This window comes from Aythya marila (genome assembly GCF_965140915.1).
Source record: "Aythya marila genome assembly, chromosome: 9".
NCBI lineage: Eukaryota > Metazoa > Chordata > Aves > Anseriformes > Anatidae > Aythya > Aythya marila.
Window position 1 is genome coordinate 4809313 of NC_139050.1, and position 22554 is coordinate 4831866.

Below are 22554 nucleotides of genomic sequence, written 5' to 3' on the forward strand. Positions count from 1 at the left end.
GTGATATTACATCTGTATTGTACTCAAAGCCACGCAGTTTGAACATATTAGCATATGAAGCTGGTCGATTGCTTTCTGGGGTCTTGCTCTTCTGGCAAAGTAGCCACAAACTTAAAGGTGCTCGGGTCAAGTGAAGAAATAGTTCAATACTGGCTGGCACAGGCTGTGCTGTTGAGCAAGGTTGTGTCTGTGGAACCTATGGTAAACTTCTCTTCCCTCCCATCAGCTGTCCTTCCTGGGGCTTAAAAAAGAAGGCATTTGGGTACTGTTCATGTCACCTGTAATCTGCCATGTAATTAAGAAGAACCTCCAGGGGCACAGTTCAAGAACTCAGAGCAATTCTGCAACATGTCCCCAGCAGTGTTAAATAAACAATATCAGGTAAACGCTGGCACTAGTTCTATTTGAATTTAATATTGTCAGAAACTGCTGCTTTCCTTTTGGAAATGATAAGCCATTTGTCCTCCATCGTGGCACGTTAGATGCCTGTGGGTTTTGTTCTGAAGAGGCGGACTCAGGTTTCCTATGGCATTGGTCTTAGTTGCATCTATAACTGTTAATCTGCAAATCTTACTCAATAAATTGATGGTTTTCCTTTCCTCTTGTCTGAGCTCTCTCTCAGCCTCCATCACATCTGGCCTTGTTTGAATCGAAAACCTCGTTCATCTAGTGAGCTTTCTCCTTGGCTATCCTTTCCCTCTGAGCCACCTTCCACAGATGCTTTCTTGGTACTTTAGATGTAACTTCCAACTTCATTCCTGTCTGTACTCCTCCTGGTAATATTTGTAATAGGAATTATTGTATAACGCACCTAGGTTTCTCATACTATTAATAACAAATGTGTTTGCTTAGATTTTCTGGGTTTGGACCTAAACTGTAAGTGCTTCTTGTGCCATGTCTGTGGCTGAAAAATACTTGGAAAATACCTCAATTCTGTGAAAAGGTGCAGATTGCTGTCTCTTTTTACAGAGCCACAAACCTTTACAGACTTGGTGGGGGGGAGCACAAGCCCAGGACAGGCTTGGTTTTCAGAGGACTACAGCTCCCAGGATCCCCAAGAAAAACAGTACCTGAGCTTTGACAGTGATGCACTTTGGGAAAATGGGGATGTATGCAAATGTTTCCCTTACATAAGCAAGGCAAGTTTGCAAGTAACTAGGGAGAGGTAAATGGGGAGTGGTAAAAGCTCCTGAAAAATCCAGGTGGAAATCTGTGACAATAGGAGAGACGTCCCAAGGGCAGAGAGAGGTGGGTAAGAGGGCTCTAAGGCAGCTCTGTAGGTTTATTAAGTAGAAGGGTGATTAACCAGGAGATTTTAAATGTTCAAGCAGGGATGGCTAACAAGGTAAAAGAAAGTAAATTCTAAGGAAGAATTTTAGCTTCTAGTGAAGTGGAAGGAAATGCTACAGGAAAAGGCAGACTGAAAGAATAAGGTGCTTCTTGCCTTGTCCGGTGCGTGCTGGGGTGTCTTGAAAAGCACGGTGGGATGAAGATTTTCGTTCCTCCTGCAAAGGGACGAGAAGGTGATAGGTGCTGGTTAGTCCTTAGAGCACCTTTATGTGTTGTAATGGACTGTACGAGGGGTAAGGACTTGCTTGGAGACTTAAAGTGACCCGCCTGTCTGCGGTAGGGTGAGTTGGTAGGATAAGAAACCCAGACACAGACTTGCTGATAGCAAGTGGAAAGAGGCACCGTAACTTAGCCTCATGCTTTCTGTCTCCGCCTACAACTGCAATCTCCTTTTTGATCTCTCCCTTTCGAAACTGGAGGTGTTGGTGATGATCTAACCAGCACCTGACTCGCCAGCCAGCTGTCCTCGGAGGGCTGGGTAGGGATGAGCGCAGCTGTGCTCCGCGATGGGGAGTGGCCGTCACACCGGCAGATCCCAGTGGAGGATTATCCCAACAGCTCCATGATTTTCCTTTCACCCTGGAAATGCCCCCTGCAGCCAGTCAGCCATGGGCAAACTTGAAAGGCAGAGTCGGTTGAAATGATGTGCAGAGCAGAGAAGCACTGAACTCTACTCCACCAAGAAACAAGAGAAACCATCCTTCTTGTGTGCATCCCGAAGCTGTGTTGTCAGTTTTCCTTGTCTATCTCGATACAGCGAATTGGCATCATAATGCAGGAAGGTCCTGCCTTACAGGAACAAATCAGAATAAATATAGCCAAAATAACCATAACTAGAGGTTGGAAAAGATTCACCACAAAGTTTAAATTGTTGGCCTGATTTCTGTTGTGGCTGATTACACCGATCCTCAGTAAGAGAAGGTACCTTTTGCAAACTAGCAATGTTTTTTTTTTTTTTAAAAAAAAAAAAGAGTAATCTTAATAGTCCAGACTACCTACTGAAAATGCACTGTCCCGTTTTGTTCTGTGTAGGATGTGCTGTGTCTACCCAATGGCACTTATGAGTTAATTCAGGAACAATAGCAGTCTTTGCTCTGATTTTGGATTTGTGCTTGGTTTTGCACTGTTTTGGATGTAGACATACAACTGGGATTTTGAGATTTTTCATACTAAACGTGGAGCTATATATATGTTTGAGATTTCCAGCAATACTCTTTACAACTGCTTTTTCCTTTGATAATTAGATTTGCCAAACCTAATGTTTTGCAACCTGACTTGGACCATATTGATTTCAGCAAAAACAGTTCTATATAGTCGCTCTTTGAATGAGGCTGGAGAATAATGTCTCTCTTATTTTAAGATGAATGATTTTGTTGAAAGGCTATTTTGTTTAGAGTACGGACTTGTATCTGCACCACTCTGTAGTACACTTGAACTAGTCCTGCCCCAGCCGGATGAAGCGGCTTAGTTTTAGCAACAAAAAACTTGCCAAAGACACTGAGAGCTGTCCAAGAAGTGAGTAAATAGCCTGTGCTTAGCTCCAGGATCAGAACCAACCAGTTAGTGTGCATCTCCCATGTTTCACTGCAGATTTGTTGTATGCTTGGAAACTGGCATTGTCCTCATGATGGATGTAGTGGAAATCTGCCCAAATCTGGGAAGGTCTTCGGCCTTTAAAAAAATAATTTGCAAGTGCAGCTGCCCCCATACTGTGGTGTGCCATCCAGTTTTGCTTCTCACTCCTGACCAGGACTGCTACATTTACTGCTGAGAGCAAGGGAAATCCCAGTCATGGTCTTTCATGGAGGGGGGAACAAGAGCTGGGGTGAGACGGCTGTGGAAGTAGTGCAGTGGGATGAGGCAGCCATGCATGTGTAAAAGAGGAGCTGTACTGTACTACAAATTACAGCTCAGAGGAGCAGTGCTGACTTTGGCTACATGCAATAATACAGAGATGACAGCAAATGCACTGTAATTTGTTTGTGTGGACAGCAAACACACTGCAATTTGCGTGCATGTAACTGTTTCAGCACATGCAGGATCTGTCTGTCTGAGTAATTTCTCCTCTCTGCAGCATGCACTGCAGTGCCTGAAGCCCCTCAAGGAGAGGGCTGTGGCTTTACCTGCTCCTTTGTTGCTGTTTGGTGAGTTTACCCCTTTCTTTTTTTCCCTTCTTTTCCCTGCTCTGACAGAATAGCCTGCTGGGAAAGGGGACGCCTGGTATTTATGGAGCACAGCAATGCAAACAAACCAGCTCCAAATGAACCTTGACTAGGAAAATCTGTGCCACACAGCGTGCGTTATGTGCAAGTGGCTACAAAACGTGGCCAGGCTGGTGAGGAGCTCTAAGGAACAGGGGTATTCTCAGTCTTTTACCAGTGATTTACCAGCACCAGCATCTGTGAGAAATAGATTAAAACTAGATTGCTAATTAGCTTTAAAATGTTAATTTATTTCTGCCTGATGGGCCTATGCTCTGTACAAAATAATCATCGGTTAGTAGACGGAGCTGTGCCACCTCTTTCAAAGCCTTGTAGAAGGGATACTTGTAATGCAGGGGGATGCTGTTGTCCATATTTTCCGAAGGGAAAATAGAAAAGCAGTACAACGTGCAATGTGGTTGCAGGGGAGATGATTCAGCATATAGCTCCAGAGCTCCTGGTCAACAGATCTGTACTCTGGACCCTGTTTTGTTAGCTGAAATAAACTAGTACAGATGTAAAGCTGGGGAGATGTGAGTTTATTACTGAGAAACAGAATCATTAAGCAGCTAATTGAGAGGAGGCTAGCTCCAACTTGTCCAGCTGCTCTGTCCCAACAGCTTGTCTGATGGTGTAACACGTGAAAAACAATAGTAATCTTGCTGTCCAGTGACATGTATAGTCTAGTTATTATAATCTTAACTACAGCTGAAAGCATCGCGCAGGAAGAAATACCACAACTAAAGTCAACCTCAGCCTAACAACAACTCTTTCAAAGGATTAGCCATTAAGATGACAGTCCCCAGGTTGCATTGGCTTTCTTTGCTTAGCAGATTTCCTTTTGCTGCCCGTAAGCCAACAATCTCATTCCCTGTTTTGTCCTGTGGCAGCATCCAGGTACCAGAAGCTGTAATGTAGTTCTAGGCGTGCAACTTGTAGGGACTTCTAGTGCTGTAGGCACTACATCTTCTCTCACCTCATTTTTAGGTACAGTTATGAAGAGAAGGTACCATTGCCTGCTTCCAAATCGAAGGCAAGAGAAGTGTTAGTTAGGTTTGAGGCTGCTTTTCTAACATAGCCTCACATCCACAGCTCTATGGCTTGATTCCTGTGCTTTGAGGGTAGGGGGAGGGAACAGCAATGTAATATTCTGATGCCAAAGCAGCGTCGGGACGCGAGCAGCAGGCTGCTGCCATGGTGCAGGGTGCCCTGACTTTGTGCTGCTCTGACAACAGCTGTTTGTCACGTAGCTATCTGAACAAGCCGTCCCTCATTCAGGATTGTTCTTATGACCACAACGTCTTCTTGTGCATTGCAAACCCTTCCTTGCACAATGCTGTAACAAGGGGAAAATGAGGTAGGACTGTTTGAACATCTATCCACCACATGAGAACTTTGTGGTCAAAGTAACCCTGAAGAATCTTTCAAATCCATACTTGTCACCAAATTATAATTAAGATGCTGGATTACCCAACAGAGCTCTTGATTCATAGAGCTAGCACTGTTGAGCACCAGAAAAATAATAGATTTTATTGGGTAATCTCTGTGTTTGGACGCACGATCCTTTAAGCCAAGTCATTCCTGTGGCCCCGAGAAATCCCGGAATGACAATTTCTGCCATTGCCACAAGTCCTTAGTAAAACGCAGAGCAAAATCCTCCACATTTCACCTATCAAGTAATACCACGGAGAAAACACTGCGAGGAAAATCCTGCTTTAATGGTTAAATTCATGCCAAGTTAAACCAGTAATCCTTTTTTTTTTTTTTTTTTTTTTTTTTTTTTTTTTTTTTTTCCTTATGGCTGTGTAAATGAGACCTGGGCTGAGGCTGCTGACTGTGGGCTCTGCCAGCCAGCCTGGCCCCCGCTCGCCACGTGCAGCAGCTGGGCTCCTGCGGATGCCGTGTGCCAGTAGGCCTGAAAAGCACATTAAGTTTAATTAAATGTTTAAGTTTCCGGTTTAAAAGGCCTCCACAAACACATGTTGGTAATGTATGTTATTATAAATGATGAGGTGGGTCTTAAAATATGTATTGTTGTTAAGCAAACTAAAGCTATTGAGAATGAATAAATATATATGTATGTATGTCTGTGTGTGTATATACATATGAATATATATATGTATGTTTATTTATATATATATTTTTATAAATGTTTATTTTTTAAGAAAGGCCTCTGGTGCAAGTAGCAAGTGTACAACAGCAACAGCACTCTGCCTTGCTTGGGTTTCTGTTCAGCACCGTGACGGTTTCAAAGACCTCGATGTCTGAAGCAGCTGCGCGCAGAAGGAAGTTGGTGCACAGAAGTTGGTGCAAATAGTTTTGATCTGAAGGGAAAATCCTAAAAATAATTTCATAAGCTAATGCCGACACACGTGTAAAGAGCTTGGCAGAGGTACATAAAGGATTGGTTAGTATGGTATAGACTTCTGTGCAGGGAGGGTTGACTTAGATTTTCTTTTTTTGGTGACAAATATCTAGGAAAGAAAGGAAAAATAGAAGATGAGAAGAGAGAGTTTTAATGGTTTAGGCTGTACTGAGATACAACTAGAAAATCTTGGGTGTCTTGGTGGTAAATAACATTTCTTTACTGCTTCCATCAACCTTTCTAAGACGGGACCAGGAGCTTCTGTCTTAGTAGAATCTTACCACCAATATTTGCTGTATATATCTTAGAGCTACATGGGTATATTCTTAGCAAGCTGCTGTTCAGAGTTTTGAAGAACATCTGAGACATTTTCTGAACAAGCTGTGGGCATGGGTTCATAGGATGGTGTTTGTGCTTCATTTTTTTCCCCATTGTTAACCCATGTCCTCTGCATGTAGAGCCCTATAGGAATATTTGGCTTTTCAGCATCCCTCCTACCAAAGGAAAGGAAGCAAGTTCCCCTTCACCCCCAGCTTTGTAATAGGAAACAGGAACCTACAAGAGCAAATACACTGCAAGGTTTATGCAGCCTTTTGGAATGGGACAGCAGTGCATAAACATCATGCCAGGGGAGGGGAAGTCGGAGGCATCCCGTGTTACAGCTAGAACAGGCCTGAATGCTGAAGCAATAAAGCCACCCAAATATGAAGATTTAGGGAGTGAATCAGTGAATCAGCATGGCCTTCCAAACTTAGAAACACATCATTTTCTCGTGTAGGCTTATGTACCACCCCATAAGGTTTAGTAGGAGGCTCCTAGAAGCCTGGAAGACTTAATGTTCCCTATGGAAAGAATTGCATCTGTTTCACTATCACATTTAATTTCAGCTCTTCATCCCTCTTCAGAACATACTGGCTTTCTAGGAAGGTTTTAGGAATTTGACAGAAGACCTGAAGAGCTGGACTTTGACTCTTCTTTCTTTCTAGGTGCTTTCCTACAAATACTATAAAGCAGCTCCAGAATATCATAATACTTCTCATAGGCATGTATGTGCTTTCTTGTCAGTAAACACCATATGTCACTCTTTAATAAGCCCAGTATTGTATTTACTGGGACCTGAGCACACAGGGTAACACCGCAGTCCCTGTGTATAGTGCACCACCTATATGTTATGCAAAACTTCAACAGACAAGTATTTTTTAATCTTTTCTCCCTCTTTTGGAAATGCGCTTATTTATGTGTCATTTTCTTAGCCACAGTGAGGAAGTGTTTGGAATGTGTTATTAGAAGTAATGGATGCATTTGAGTAAGGGCTTTTTTGGATTTCTGGTTGTTCACTGGAATAATTCCCTGAAGTCAGAGGAGTTCTGAAATGTGAAAGCAAATCCAAAAATAATACAAAATAACAATTAAAAAAAAAAAAAGCCACTCTCCCTCAGTGAAAATCTATGATAAAGTGAACCAGCCTTTTAACTAATTACAAAATTCTTTAGATATGTGTCTTGAAAGGCAACGGTGCCATTAGGCTGATTGATGGGGCTTGTGAAATGATCTTTAGGACTTTCCACTCTGATCACAAATCTTCTCAGCTCCTAGTATTCCAGCTGGCCCAGAGATGGAGAGAGAGATGTCTTCGTAGATCCTTGGGATGCGTTCAAAAATGCAGTCTTTCTTTTAGTCATGTAAGTATATATGTCTTTGGTACTTTTCCAGCCACTCACTTAAACTTGACTGTGTATTGAGCACTAGGTGTTAAAGAAATATACTTGTCTTTAAAGCTAACTAGAAAAGGATTTTCGTTTGTTTAATTTAGAAGTTGGCATTCTGCCTCATACTTTTTCTCGTTGCTAATAGCAGGCAATTTCAATCTCTGTCAGGTCCTGAGGACTGCTACAGGAACTGAGTGCACAAGAGGAAAGGATTTACACCTTTCCATTTGGCTGACATAGCCTAATTTGGCAGGGGAAAAAAAAAAAAAAAAATCTTTGGCACTCCTGGTTTTAAGAAATTTGCAAACCAAGCAGGGTTTGCTGAGCTGTTGTCTGATGTCTAGGAGTTGCTAAACTGTGATAGCATTTCAACTGCAAAATGGCTACAATAGAAGGTGCATTGCTGCTATTGTTTCTGAAGAGCCTTGGGAACATCTTAGAATTTTCTTGCCGTTCTTTTCCTGAACAATCTGGTACTAGAGGCAAAGTTTGCAGTTAACATTCATCCCATGTGTTTTTCATTTATGCATGCATTTGTTAAATTCCTCTTCTGCTAAGATGCCTACTTGATTTTTTTTTTTTTAAAAAAGAGGTGGGGGGGAGGAATCTTTGAGGAGGAGAATTCTTGGATGTCTTTAGTGAAGGTCAATGCAAACCCGGGCAAGCGTATGGGGAAAGCCCCGCTTCTGGCATCCACGGTGCCATCTGGGTACTGCTCCCGGCAGGGACTGTCCCTGTGCCTGCACCTCCTGACTCCTGCGGAGATACGTGCTCAGTGACTTGGGGAGCACAGGCTGGAGCCTTAGTGACAAACACATTTTATCACAGGCAAATGAATGGGAATGATTCCTAATATGTGTAAGTGTGCACAACTGTCCTGCATATTGCAGATGTCAGAAATACCCCTTATGATAACCTCTGAAGTGAAATTGATGGAAATATTACGTAACGTTGATTAAAAAGGGAAATTGTGTCATTTCGAAAATGGCAATTTATTATGATTGTTTCACATCTTTTGCTTTATATACATATATTAAAGTCCTAAAACCAACAGAAAGTAATGAATCTGTATTACTGGTTGACAAAGGTCTCTGAAGAGAGCACGCACCTTCCTGTAGTTGTTGTAACTGCTCAATTAGAAGAATCAGAAAAATAGGAGAAGATTAAAGGTAAGCAATTTGCAGGATTTTTTATTCCTCCACTCCCAGCTAGGCATGGCAGGATCATATTGAACTGCAAAGGAGGTAATTATAATAAAGAAATCATTCTTACTTTCTAAAATTGTATTAAATTCGCTACTAGTATCCCCTGTCCATACTAAACCAGAAGCATTTTACAAATTCATATTTTCTTTACCATGGTATCAAAGTTGCTGTTTGTCAAATTAAGGAGTATCATCGATGTGCGCAATAAAAATGATTTTGGGGAGTGCAAGGCACAACTTGCGTAGCTCATTTGAAGAATATTTCTTAGCTTATGCTATATAGGCTGAATCTGCAGGCTCTCTAACAGCATTTTAAATTGAAGTAGTGATTTTAATAACGACATGAATAAAACATCCCCCAGCCAGGCAGCTGGAGCCAAATATGCTTTGAGATCTGGCCACAGCACATTTCAATCCCTAGAAAGAATTTGGGTCAGAAAGAAGCACTGTGAAATGTGATTGCCAACCTGGGTATCACCTGCAAAACCTGTTACTGTTGTTCAAATATTTTCTTTTATCAGCACAGCAGGCTTGGATAAGGTCCATTAGTAACAATGAGCCTCAGTTAATATGCACTACATATACTAGGAACATTTTGCTATACATCTGATACGCCCATCCTGGTACCAAGGTCTTGCATAGGCACAGATTTGCATTCTAGTCGTGTGCAGCTCTTCACCCGTTATGATCTTGTGTTGTTTTTTTTTTTTTTTTCTGTGCTTTATCTTCTAACGTCTTGAGAAACTGTAGCTATTACCTGTGAGTGGGTCTGCTGCCAGGCATTAGCATAGCGTGTCCTCTCACCAGGACAGTATTTATTTAGATATTTCCTGAAGGTAAAACCAATAACTTACTGGCATCAAAAGCTTATCCTTACATTGCATCCATGGCACAGCTGTTCAGACAGCCAGGCTCAGATCACGCAGGCCTGACTTATCAAACCCGCTGGACTCACTTCACAAGAGAGCTGTGCAGGTTCAAGATATCTAATACGTGATTTTTTCCTCATGTGCTTTAGGGCTCCTTTCAGACCTAATGTCCAACAACCCCAATCCCAGTCCTGAAATCACACCTTCCTTCCTGCCACACCTTCCCCATAACCTGCCTTATCTATGTCATTTAGGAGCTTTTTTGAAAGAGACTGTCTATTTATTTTTTTTTTGTGCTTGCCTGGTGCTAGATATGAGTATTGTTTGTTGGCCCCTAGGTAACAATGTAGTAAAGCTGTGAGGAACGGTTGTGATTTTCATGAATGTCTCACATTTTTTATGCAGAACTAAAAAAAACCAGGCAGTTGTACTGGGCAGCGGGCTTAAGGAGTTTGTGGCCATGTCCCAGCACCCAGATCACAAGCCCCTTTGGCTGTTGAAAGCCTTCCTCCTTCAGCCTCCAGTTCTGCCACCTGCACAGCTTGGCCAAAAAGGTGCGTGTGTCTGGGGAATAAATGCACGCTGCTCGGCTTCAGGCAGGGTCATTTAGGTTGGTTCAAACAGCTGACAAAGGTGGGCTTGTGCCAAGCAGCACGCTTTGTCCAGGGCAGGTCTGGGAAACAGTGGCATGATTCTGACCTGCGGAGCTACAGGAAGAGGCCTGCTTTGTGGGAGTGACCACTCCATCCTTAGGCTGCAGAGCCAGGTCTGGAAGAGGATGTTTACTAGCAGCCTCAAAAATAATGAGTGTTTTCTGTGGCTGCAGTCACGTGGCAATTGTAGAAATGGCTTTGTGGCAATCACAGACGTCCATTCCCATCCATAAACTGGAAATTACCCTCTTCCTCGTACAGCTCAGATGCCCAAATAAGTCATCTGGACACTCCTCGTGCCTTTCAGGGCAAAGGCAGCAAGGTCAGCGAGCGCTGGCAGAACGGATGTGAGTGCATCCACCTGACCTTGCGCTGGGATTTGCACGTGGCATTTTTTATACAGCCTTCTCGGTGCAGTAGGGCTGGCTGGACAGCTGCTGCGGAGCGATGGCAAACATCTGGATGTCTGTCACATCCTAAGCAGGCCCAGCTGCCTCTCCAGCACATACCTGAGCCCAGACTGCAGATCCGTCACGTTGCTCCCCGAGGCTTTCCGTGGGGGTGTGAAGGACCTGGCAAGTATGCAAACAGCATCCGAGTAGAGACTTCTCCTGTGCAGGAGTAACTTTACAAACAATGCACATGTTTAAGGGGAGGAAATTTCCACACAGGAAACCTAGAGCTTGTGCCTGGATGTGACATGGCCACAAATGCATGGGCATGTTAAGAATGCGAGCCGAGCGAGCCTCTGTCACCTAGCTAACAGGAAGCCTCAAAGCAGCTGAGGCATGAAAGTCAGTGACGGCCACAGGCACGGTGATCGCTGGCAGCGTGACTGCAAAAACTCCGAACCAGGCTTCTCCCTCACCTCTCAAAGCGACTTCTGTGACTCCCAGAGAAGCTGAGTTGGTCCTGAGAAACAGGATCCCAGGAGAACAAAGACCTGTCGGCCCCTGGAGCAGGTATTCCCCACCAGCACCGCGGTCCGGGCGGCGAGTGCCACCGAGCGGCTTCACTGCCCGCTGGCTCTGCTGGGGGCAGTGCTGCCGAGCCAGCACCTCGGTAAATCTGGGGCTCCTGCTTTGGAAGAAAGTGGCATTAGCTCGTCCAACAAAACAGGCCCTGTTTGGACTCGGGCTTTACCTGACTGCTCAGGAGTCTAATTACCCTGTCAACCACTTTCCAGATGCTTTACCCACCAAGATTAGGAGCCCCCAACCTTTTGATGCATCAGTGCACCATGGTGCTACTGGTATGCCTTCTTAACTTTCACGCGGGGCTGTGCACAGTATTTTTTTCTGTGGTTTGTAACAGAAGCTTTTTTTTTTTTTTTTTTTTTTTTTAAATTTGCCCTGAGTGTTTTGAATCATCTGTCTCTTCTGATGCGTTGTGTACGTGCTTGTTCCCCTCTAAGAGCAGATAAAATTCAGAGGTAAGAAAAATTTCTGAACCTGAACCATTTGGCTTACCACACCACTGCAGCTTTCGCTGTTGGTTGCAACCACTGCAGCATGGATTTTTATTATTATTATTTTATTTTTTTGTAATGTGAGCACAAAACATTTGACCAAATCTCATGTCACACTGCTGAAAGCCTGTACAAACTCTCTACAAGCCAGTGAGACAGTGGACTCACAGCTAGAAAATGGGGCTAACACAAGAGCCTGTCATTTCTCAGAGTGATTGCAGCACAGCAGTGAGCACACAGGCATTTGTGCACTTACACTCCACTGCTGTAGTCCTTGTTTGACAGAGACCATGGCAGGGCACAAAACAAAACCAGTCTGCACAGTAGTTACAGCAACTGCTGCCATAGGAAGAGCTGCAGTGCTGGGGAATTACAGGCCATCCGTCTGCCAAGGTATTTTGCAGTCATATTGTGCAAAATGCCTGTCAAAGGCACACATCACAGCCATGAATTTGCACTTGAACTGAGACTTGAGTTAGCCTGTTAAGGACTTCATTATTATTCCATGTATTATTCCAGCAACCTTGAAGTGGGTCAGGTACTAGAAGGGAAGCCAGTGCTGGTTGGACAGCATTAATTTTTGTTATTATGTGCATTGTCTGGTTAGACCTGTTTTTAAAATGTGCCACTACATGATGTGCTTGTTACAGCAACCTCAGCATCTCTCCTGCCAGGCCCCCGCACGCGGCATGCAAGCTGTCTGGAGCAGCACACAGGGCTCTGGGGGAGAGCACAGGCACATCAGCACAGGTTTTGTCCGAGTCAGGTCACTGATAGATAAAACAGGGCTGGGGTAGTGCCTCAGCATCTCTTTTCCTTCCTGCTTGCAAGAATATTTGGAAGTATTTTAGTCTGTTTTGATTTTGGAGCTGTTGAGCTGTTTAGGCTGTCATATTTTAGCATTTACTCTATTTGTGGTGTCATTCAAATGCAACATAAATTACATTTAACACAGCCCGGCCAAATGTTCTAAGCAGTGAGTTTCTGTGGAGGAGCAAGCAAATAACCTTTTGCTGCCTGTGTTCGTTCAGCACACCTCAGGCTTTGTGCTCTGCAGGAACAAACACCGCTGGCTGTGTGTCAGGGACCAGCCCGGCTGAGCCCCACAGCTCCCACGTACACCAATATCTCAGCCACTGAGATATTGTTTTGATTTGCAGAGGAGGGACTGGGACAAGGCACTGTAAGTATATGTTTATCTGGTTGTCCTGAGCTTTGTTGTTCTTTCAAGTGATTCGGAGTAAGGTTCTGGTTTTGGCAGGACAACTTTTGGCAGAATCCTCAATACGACCTTTCATAACCGCCCTGTGGTTCATTCACTGGATGCTGGTTTTGCTGGTGCTTATCTCTGAAGTGTTACAAAAAATACAAATTTGTCCTTATGTTGTACAAATTGTGATGAAAAGAGTGATTTTTTTTTATTGTATCTGCCAAAATAGGACCATGGGAAAGTGAGGGGACTGTCTTACAGTTACAGTTAGTGCATCACATTTTCATGCAAATCTGAAAGCGGCCATCGCATGCAAAGTGTGCAAGCACGTACGAAAAAAGAAAGCACATACCCCCTAGTCAGGACTTTAAAGAGAGAGAACTCACTGTATTTCTCACACAAACATGCAAAAACTATTTTTTTTTTTATTTTATTTTATTTTATTTTATTTTATTTTATTTTATTTTATTTTATTTTATTTTATTTTATTTTATTTTATTTTATTTTATTTTATTTTATTTTATTTTATTTTTTTCTGCAGGATGACCTTACAGAGAGGTCAAGCCCTGAAGTGCTTGCCCCTGTGTTTGCAGTCAGGCATTTGTTTAGGTGCTCTGCAGAGCAGGATTGGGTCATTCTGTTCCCTCCTGTGATAGAAATCATGTTTTTCTTTCTCCTTGTGTGTTTCAGTAGTCAAATATCACTGGTGGTTGTGAGGGTGACGGAGTATGCAAGACCTGAAAATATGTATGGATGATTCCTCAGAAGTGAAGTTTACTTCCAAAACATCCTAGCTTTGGCGGAGCCCAATCAAGCCTTAACAAGGAAAAAATCACCATGAAATAAAGAAACGTTATTCCCAAAGAAACAAAGAGAATATTTTTCAGTATGTTAAGCAAGGGCCATGTTCTGCTTTTAAAGGCCTGATTATGAGGATGTAAACTAAGATTGATTCTCATGTAATGTACTCGTCACTTTCTTCTAAAATTTCTGCTGCACTTCGCATGACTCAGGTAAGTACTAAATCAGATTATACAAGCAGTGTTTAAATAATTAAAGATTTGTTGCCACCTTCAAGATAAACATGTCGATGAGAAAGGTCATCCTTCTCATTCAGGTGAATACATTCTGTATGGATTAGCAAGCGCCTGAGGAACTTCCTTTACTGTATTTGGTGATATCGCCGATATCTAAAAGCTGAGTGTTGAGGGGAAAATAAATAAATTAAAATGGTAAATGACTGCTTTGGATAACGCCGACTTTTTCTCCATACCCTGCAAGTTGTCTGGGGGGCCTTCACACCTCGTAGCTGCCTGTGGTTGTGATTAGCAGAAAACGAGTGGAGGGCTGTAGCGATGCCCAGACCCGAACTTTCAAGAAGGGGACCATTCCCCGCCACACGAACCGTTACTTCAGCGCAGGAATAACAGCAGATATGGAAGATTTGTACGCCAGATAGCTGAGATGACCTGCTTACAGGCGGGTGGCTACCTCTTCCTATGCTAATCCGTCCCTTCTCCACCCATCTGTCTCATTTCTGTCTCTGACCCACCTAGAATTAACATTATAAGCACTCAGTGAACCTCTAAATTAGTTCTTTGTGTAAGCTCAAAGCCTCAATTTTCATCAAAACTGCCTTTTGTGCGTTATGTACGGAAGTAGAAGTTTTGCACTAAAAAAATGGTAGTTGTCTCCACCTTGGGCAGTCCCAAAGCAGACCTCAGCCACGAAGGGAGGAGCTACGGGTGAATTTCTACGCAGGAGATATCCCCGCTGGGTCACAAATCCACACGAAAAGGGGTCTCAGACCGCAATTTAGTAATGTTTTTAATAATGAAGTTAGCGCGAGCAACGCGCGTGCTAGGGTGCTGTAGGGGTGAGCTGACGGGGTAAAATAAAGCTCCTCGCCATGAGAACCGAGGTGTGCGAGTAATTTGATTTTTTTCAGCCCGCTGTGCCCAGCGGAGCGGCGAGTAAGGATGAGTCAGCGCCTCGGGCTGGAGATAAAAATGTGTGTGAGGAGCGGCCGGGCGGGACGGCGGGCGGCTGCCTGTGGCAGCACAGAGAGGGAGCGCTGAGGCAGCCACGGGAGGAGTCACTGCGTTTCGGCACCAATTTCCATCCCACTCCCATTCTGGGGGCTCTTTCGACACGAGTCAACCCCAAAACCTCGCAGGGGACGCGGCGCCGGCAGCCCCTCAGCGGGCACACCACACGGAGGGGGGGGGCGCTGAGGGGCCGGGGCCCGGCCCCCGCCCCGCCCCCTCGTCCGCGGCGGTGACAGCTGGGCGGCGCTCTCGCGAGGCTTCGGCCGCTCTCGCGAGACCTGCGAGGCTCCCCCCCCCCCAGCCCCGCCGCCGCCACCGCCCCCGCGGCCGGATCCGGATCCGCGCCTCGCTGCTGCCGGGCGGAGCGGGGGGACGGGAGGGAGGGGAGGGAGCAGCGGGAGGAGGAGGAGGAGGAGGAGGAGGAGGAAGGAGGGGGGCTCCCGGCCCTGCGCACTGCGCGATGCTCGGCCGCCATCGCGGCGGTGGAGGCTGAGGGGAGCGCCGCCAGCGCAGCGCGGGGCCTGCAGCGCCGCCTCGCCGCCCCCCGGCACGGCCCGGCCCGGCCCGGCCCGGCCCCTCCCGGCCTCGCCGCAGCCCCGCAGGGCGCCGCCAGCGGCCTCCGGGCCCCCCCCCGCACCCCGCTCGGCTCTGCCTCACGGCGCCCGTCCGGCCCCGAAGATGTCGAACCTGAGCAAGGGGACGGGCAGCAGGAAGGACACCAAGATGCGGATCCGGGCCTTCCCCGTGAGTACCGCGCACAGGCCGCGGGCACGGCCCCCCCCAGCCCCCCCCCCCCCACACACACAGCGGGGCCCCGCTCCCCGCCGCCACCCGAGGCCCGGGGCGGTGCGGGGCCGGGGCCGGGGGCCGGGGCCGCCTCCTTTGTTCGCGGGGAAGGGCCTCCGGCTGCCGCCGCGGCACGGGGGGGCCCGGGGAGCCGCTGCCGTGCCCCGGGAGGGGGCTGGGGGCTGGGGGCGGCCGGGCACAGCCGCCCCCTGCGTTGGGCCTTTGGGGTTGTTGATTGCTGCGGGCATCCAGCTCGCCGTGCGCTGACAGCTGCCTGGGTGCGAGCTCGCAGCGGAATAACAACAGCCCCGCCGTGTTAATGGCGTGGAGGAGAGAGAGCAATAGGCGATCCTGGCTCGGGGACCGCCAGGAAGCTGTGTGTGTGTGTGTGTGTGTGCATAGGTGCGTATGGTAAAAGGGAGATACTTAGTTGAGTCACTGGCTTGTAAGGTTTAGCGTAACTTTTTGATGTTGTGTCTGATCCCAGTAGGCAGTGGTACGCAGCTACTGTGCCTGTGTAAGGAAACTGGACGTACCTGTTTGGCCTAGCTCGCTGGCAAGGAATATATCAATAAATTTGCTTCATCAGAGATCTCGCTGATGAAATTAGGGAATTCTCTACGTTTTCAACAGCTCGTTCAGCTGCAGCAGCCCGATTTGCTCCTTTCCTCGTACTCTTCCCTCTGCTTTTAATCGTTGACAGTTGTGGTTAGTGGTAAAAGTCAAAATAAAAAAGCAAACTATGAAACGTGAATTTTAGCTGATGAAAGGTTGAAAGGGTAAAGGATGAAATGTCAATAATTTTTTAGGAAATTTTATGTCATAGAAATAAAGAATTACTTCAGTGTGGCCAGGGCACTAATGACAAGTAGTAGGAAAACTGCATAGAAAAAAAAATAACAAAAACAATGTGTATGTTTTATATCAAACTATAGCCCCCAAAAATAACATTCTTCTAATTTGATAAACATTAATTTATCTCAACTGTGAATATGTAGCAATGGTTCAGCCAACAAAGGGCAACTTAGCAATGGGATAAACTTGAGTTTATATTTTATTTGTGTCACCATTTGTGTAAATGAGCACGTGAGATGAGGTTGGTGGTGAAGAATGCTCGTACAGAGCTCTGCTCTTACAGAAATTCAAGCTCTGTCATCATTTTTTTCTTCCAAAACTGTTCTTGCTAGCATTGTTTTTCCTTTTTTTCAGCTGTTTAAAACAAGTCTAGGTTAAAGTCCTAAAACTGAAACAAAAACCCTCCCCCAAATTATCTTCTCCCTAAAGTAATTCAATTAGTATGTATAGGCATCGAGGCCTGCAGATCTCAAATGCTGGATGACATCTGTTGACAGCAGTTTTTCAGGTGTTTCCTTCAAGAGAGATCTTCTAAGGCATTCTGCTGCCAATCCTGTTGATGAAGCGTTTATGGAGAAGAAGCATGCGCTTGGCTGAGAGCTGGAGGGCTTTATCTTTCCGAATTGCAGAAGGCTACAGTTCATGTAAAAATCGTAACAGAGATCTTGCAGAGACCCGAGTGTTTGTGTATCTTTGGTCCTGCAAAGAGTGCCAGCGACTGCAGTGGGATTATTCGTGTCAATGAGGTTACATCTGTGTGCAGGATAGGATCTATATTTAGAACGTGTACTATCTGTACTTCAGTTACTGATCTTCGCTCTTTTATCTCAAATTTGGTGCTTCTGCTCGCTTCTGAAACAAGTGCTTTCAGAGGTGACTTTGTGGGTTGCTTCAAACTGTTCAATTTGCTTCATATTGATCATCTCCCCACAGTAGGTCTACCTGTTCTAGCTGGATTCTCGCTCAGAGGTAGCTACTGGCAATTGTATTAAAGTACAAGTAGCCAGATCGGACGGGTCAGGTTCCTGGAGCCCAGCAATATTACGGCAACTCCATCCGCACACATTGCATCCCTTTTACATGGCAGAGTTTGTGAAATGTCACGGACTTGTCAGCGATCTAAGTTAATGTAGTTTGCAAGATTTTTTGTATTATTTGAAGTGCAGTAGTGTTTTTGCTAAAAGGGAGTATGTGTATGTGCAAAAAATACAGACTTAATACAAAACATGTATTCGTGGCCCCCCGTTGTGGAGACGTGTTAGGGGTTGTCTTCCACGCCCTCCCTAGCTTAAAGTACTTTCAGGTCTCAGGTCGTCACCCGCTAGCGCTGGCTAAAGGAATACTTCGAGCTCTCAAAACAATCTTGCAGCAAATCTAATTTTGACATGACTGACTTGACCTGTGAAAAGTGGTACCAAAGACTGACAGTTGTGCACTTGAAGCTCTTGGAGAGATGTGTACAACCGTGATCTAGAGTGTCTGATAAATTAGGTTTCCTGCAAGTTTTGTTGTTAGTTAGTGAAAATAATAGCCTTAAATGGGTTTTGATGGAAGAGTTTTGCTATTTTTTTTTTAAAGGGCACATACTTGTTTATTCTTACAAGAATAAACAGTGTTTGGGAGGTATTTGAGAATTAGTTTTCAAATTTTATTACAGTAACGTTGAGCTAGAATGAATTAACTTTCTTTTTAACTCTTGTAAATCAATGTGTTCGTGGTCACCATAAAACTGGTGGGATAGATCTTTCTGAAAACCAGCGCAAGCTGATGTAGGTTATTGGGTTTGATCTTCATAATGTGTTTTTTTCCTCAGTACTTTTAATCATTTTCACTTCCTGCAGAGCTATTTTCACTCTCTAGAGCAAGGCTGCAGCATAGTATTTTGCCAGTTCTCAGAACTATCTATTCTGGTGAATCACTATTATATGGTTACATTATGAATTCTGGAAAGCATTTAGACAGATCCTACGCATGCATTTGAGATAGAATGAGTCTTTCAAGTGTGTATATATAAGCTTCACTGATTCATTTTATTTGAAATACTCGTGCCCAAGAAAATTCTCGTTTCATCCAGTCTTATGCAAAAAGGCCACTTTCAACCCAGTTTATCAATTGATGTTGCTTCTGACTTTTCAGAACTCCTTTTGAGGAAGAAGTCAGTGGCTTCAACTCTTACATAAGAAGTACTAAGGCTCACATCTTCATGGGGCGCTGCTCCTTTCCCTTCAGATCTAACAGCCACTTGTTCAAGGCTTTGTATAGGCAAAAGGTCCCCGGCCCCCCCTCAGGGAGTGCTGACTTCTGTGGTTTGTTTTGAATCTTGGAGAATTTATGATGCAAGCTGATATGAGGTCTGTTAAATTTATGCTGCCAACCTGCGACGTGTAGGTCTATCAATTCAAGAAGATGATGTGAATTTTTTATCTTGCTTGACCATCTTATAGCAGATAGAGCCTAGAAAAAACATGTTGAGCTGCAGTTAAATCCCTATATGTTCAGATTATGCAAGCAATATTTGTATTTCTGCTTTGGCTTTGCCTTCAGAACATATCTGCTGTATTGCTGAGTGTGAATGGGCAGACATGGAGGATAGGATAGGGACAGAATTGGGGGATGGTTTACTGCAGGCTTTTTCAGCTCTGATTAAAATAATGTAAATCCACTAAGGGCTGCAGTTCACAGCGGACTGCCCTGTTAACTTGATGTTTTTCTGTGTCTGGCTTTGTGAATCTCACTCGCTTTATGTTCTCGAATAAGTATTTGCAAGAGCATCTTGGCTCTTAACCCGTATAGCGCATACAGCAGTAATAAGTTAATGTTTGCAACCAAAATATTAGTAGGTTTAAAACTTAGAAATAAAGCAGACCAGAAGATTAAAACACTGTTTCTTATTCAAACGAAACAGGTATTGTTTTGCTCTAAACTACAATTACAGAATATTTGCTGTTTATTGGACATTTAACCTTATGAAAGCCTTCTCGTTTCCACAGATTTATTTTTTGGAATTAAATGCTATGCGTTACTTGTAGTATTTTGAGGAGATGCTAACACTAATTCCAAGGTAGCCTTTGAGTTGTTGTGGGTTCTTGGTTTTACTTTATCTAACACACTGTAAGTATTCTCTTTTAGTTGTGGTCTAACCTAATCTCGGTAGAAATTCTTAGTTCTGTAGATATTTGGGGTTCAGTCTCAAGTTTTCTTGTTTTTCTCTTGGTAGCTTCTGAACTTTCCTTGTTAGGTCTTAAGTTCTGAGCAGTCAGTCCACATGGCCTGAGGTTTGAATCAGTGTCCCTGAGTGGACACTGGAAAAACTACTGCTGTTCTTGCATCTTGCCTGCATTTGAAATTGACATGAAAAAATCAAGCAAAGTGTAAACCAGGATGCACTGGCATTTTGTTAAGATTTTACACTGGCTCATTCAATCAGATTTTTTTTCCGCAGAAAATTATTATTGTTTTAATTTTTGAAAATGCATCTTTTTTTGTCTGTTCCACACCGGTGCGTGCATGGCCTAACACCACACCATTTCTCAGAGTTTCAAATGTGTGTTCTCAAGTCTTTTGGCTTTGATCTGTAGGACAGGTAGTCCTAGTGCAGGAGCTTTTACATCTTCATCACTGTGACTGATCTATGGTGTCTGAATCTCTCTGTACGTGGTGAAAGCATTTTGAGATAGATTGGGACAGATTTCCTTAAGGTAATTCAGATGAGTTCATTCACAAAACACAGTAATTCTGTGATGCTCCAGCACAGGTTCTTGGCCGTGTGCTCCCGATGGCTGGATGTTGTCTTGGGTTTCTAGTAGCTGTATACGCAGAAACCCAACTCTTGAGAAGCAGGGAGCTTCTGTTTCTCATTCTAAATCACTTTTTGTGAGGAAACAAGGAATAGGAAAGCATTAGAATATAAAACTGTAGCGTGCCCGAGCATATTTTTTGTTACATGATTATTTTATTTTTCTGAAATTCAGTTAAAGCAAGCAGACTCTATTAAATCACTAATAATTCTTTTGTAGAAGTGCAAAGTCTGGAGTATCAGCAGAAGTAACCACCATTAGGTGATTTAACAAAACAATTCCAGTACGGACACTCTTAACATACAGACTTTAGGCAAGGAAAAAAGTCTGCATTTAATACTTGAGTACAGCAAGGAGGACAAAATTGTAATAAATATTTACGTTTGGATGGTGCTTGCTAAGGGGTTGACTGGATTCTTACATCAGTTATGCGGAAAATTAGTGTCTAAAGGGTTGAAACCATCTTGTTTTACATTAAATAAGACCTAATTGTATGTAAAATGCACAGAGATAACTATAAACAAATAAAACAAGTTGTGGATGAAGTCTGTCTGTGGAAATGCCAATTTTTGTTTTAATATTAATAAGTTATGATTTGTCTGCATTTATATTTTTAAATTACAAATATGGTATAAAGTTGCACTGTAGCTTATCTCAGAAAAACCGTAATATCCATTCCTTATACTACATGTAGTATGAGTGTGGGCTGTGTGTGTTTAATTCTTGTATTTTGTTTATGAAGAATCTCTACTGAAATTAAGGCTTGTCCTATTTTTACACTACCTTTATTTTTAAAGTATTGGCACTGTCTGAGTGGACCTGTTTTTTTCCCATTGCTGTATACGTGGGTATATTTCCATGTGTAGTTCTGGATTTGTTTTTCTTTTGCACCTCTTTCAGTGTTAGTTTCGCTCTTCTAGGCACTGCTGATTTCAGTCGTGGTGTATACACTAAATAGTGCCCCAAAAGAAGAAAAATCCAAACCTGAACAAAACCCACAAGGAAAGTTTTCGTGTGTATTTATACACGTGATTACGTGTGTATTTATAAGTGATTTGTTAAATGTATCTTCTTCCTTTCCCTCCCTCAAGTAAACTGAAATAAAAATATTCCATTGTTGTCCTCTGTCTACCATAAGATGTTATTTTATCTCATATAAAAGTTTTGGATTATTAATGCAGTAATCTTTGGGAATAGAAGTTGTCAGCAAGGTCCCCAAACCCTTAAGTCCACCCCTCCCTTCTTCCCCAAGGAGATTATTTTGTTTCCTGCTTAGAAATGGCTTTAGGGAAGGCGGCTGCAATCTCTATACGTCGCAGTGTGTTTCACAGCTTTCCTCTTTAAGCCGTGCTGATTTTTGTATGATTGTAAAATACTGAACTACGTGTAGGTGAGTTGAGGGGGGAGAAAAAACCCAAGAGGCCAGCTCTTCGTTGGAGCTGGGTGAGCTCGGAGCGGGCCGTTTGTGGCGCAGAAGCTATGGGAAATGGCGCCCTGAGGAGGGGGAGGCCCAGCGCTCCCACAGCTGCAGGCCTCGTCTGCTCCTGGCACCTTCAGGTGGAGTTGGGCACACGGCATAACGCCTTTACAGCACGACAGAGATATTTGTCACATTATACAAGCTGTTGGTGTAACCGGGAGCGGTGCGGGTGTGAGGGCGGGCAGCCCCGGGCCGTTAGGGCGGTTGGAAGGCAGCGCCGGGCCCAACAGGGAGACAGAGGGAGTCAGGGACCTAAACCCTGCCGATGTTTTGGAGCTCCAGCACTTGTTGGTGGTGGGTTACGGGCAGTTTCCTTTCAGCTCTAAGGTCTGCGGTACGTTGGAGGTCGTTGCGGTGGAAGAGGAATGAGGCAGCTGCCCTCGCCTGCAGCGTGAGGGCCGTCAGCAAGTAAGCTGCTCTGTGGAGATTTGCAGCCGGCCTCGCTTCGTGGCGGTCAGCTCACGCTCACGTAGACCTCAGGGTTTCAAAAGTATGTCCTGGGCTGCTCTTATTGCGAGTTTATTGCGGAGTGAAATGTTAAATGACTTGAATGACTAAA

The 22554-nt window shown here is 44.3% G+C and overlaps 1 protein-coding gene across 1 annotated transcript in view; it reads left to right on the forward strand.

Annotated features, from left to right (window-relative positions):
• Positions 1 to 15492: 15492 nt before the first annotated feature.
• The window catches only part of CUL3 (cullin 3), a 53778-nt gene continuing 46716 nt past the window's right edge, over positions 15493 to 22554 (forward strand). Inside the window, exon 1 of the mRNA XM_082767427.1 lies at positions 15493 to 15821. Coding sequence (XP_082623553.1) covers positions 15756 to 15821 — 66 coding nt within the window. The 5' untranslated portion in view covers positions 15493 to 15755. The remainder of the gene's footprint in view (positions 15822 to 22554) is intronic.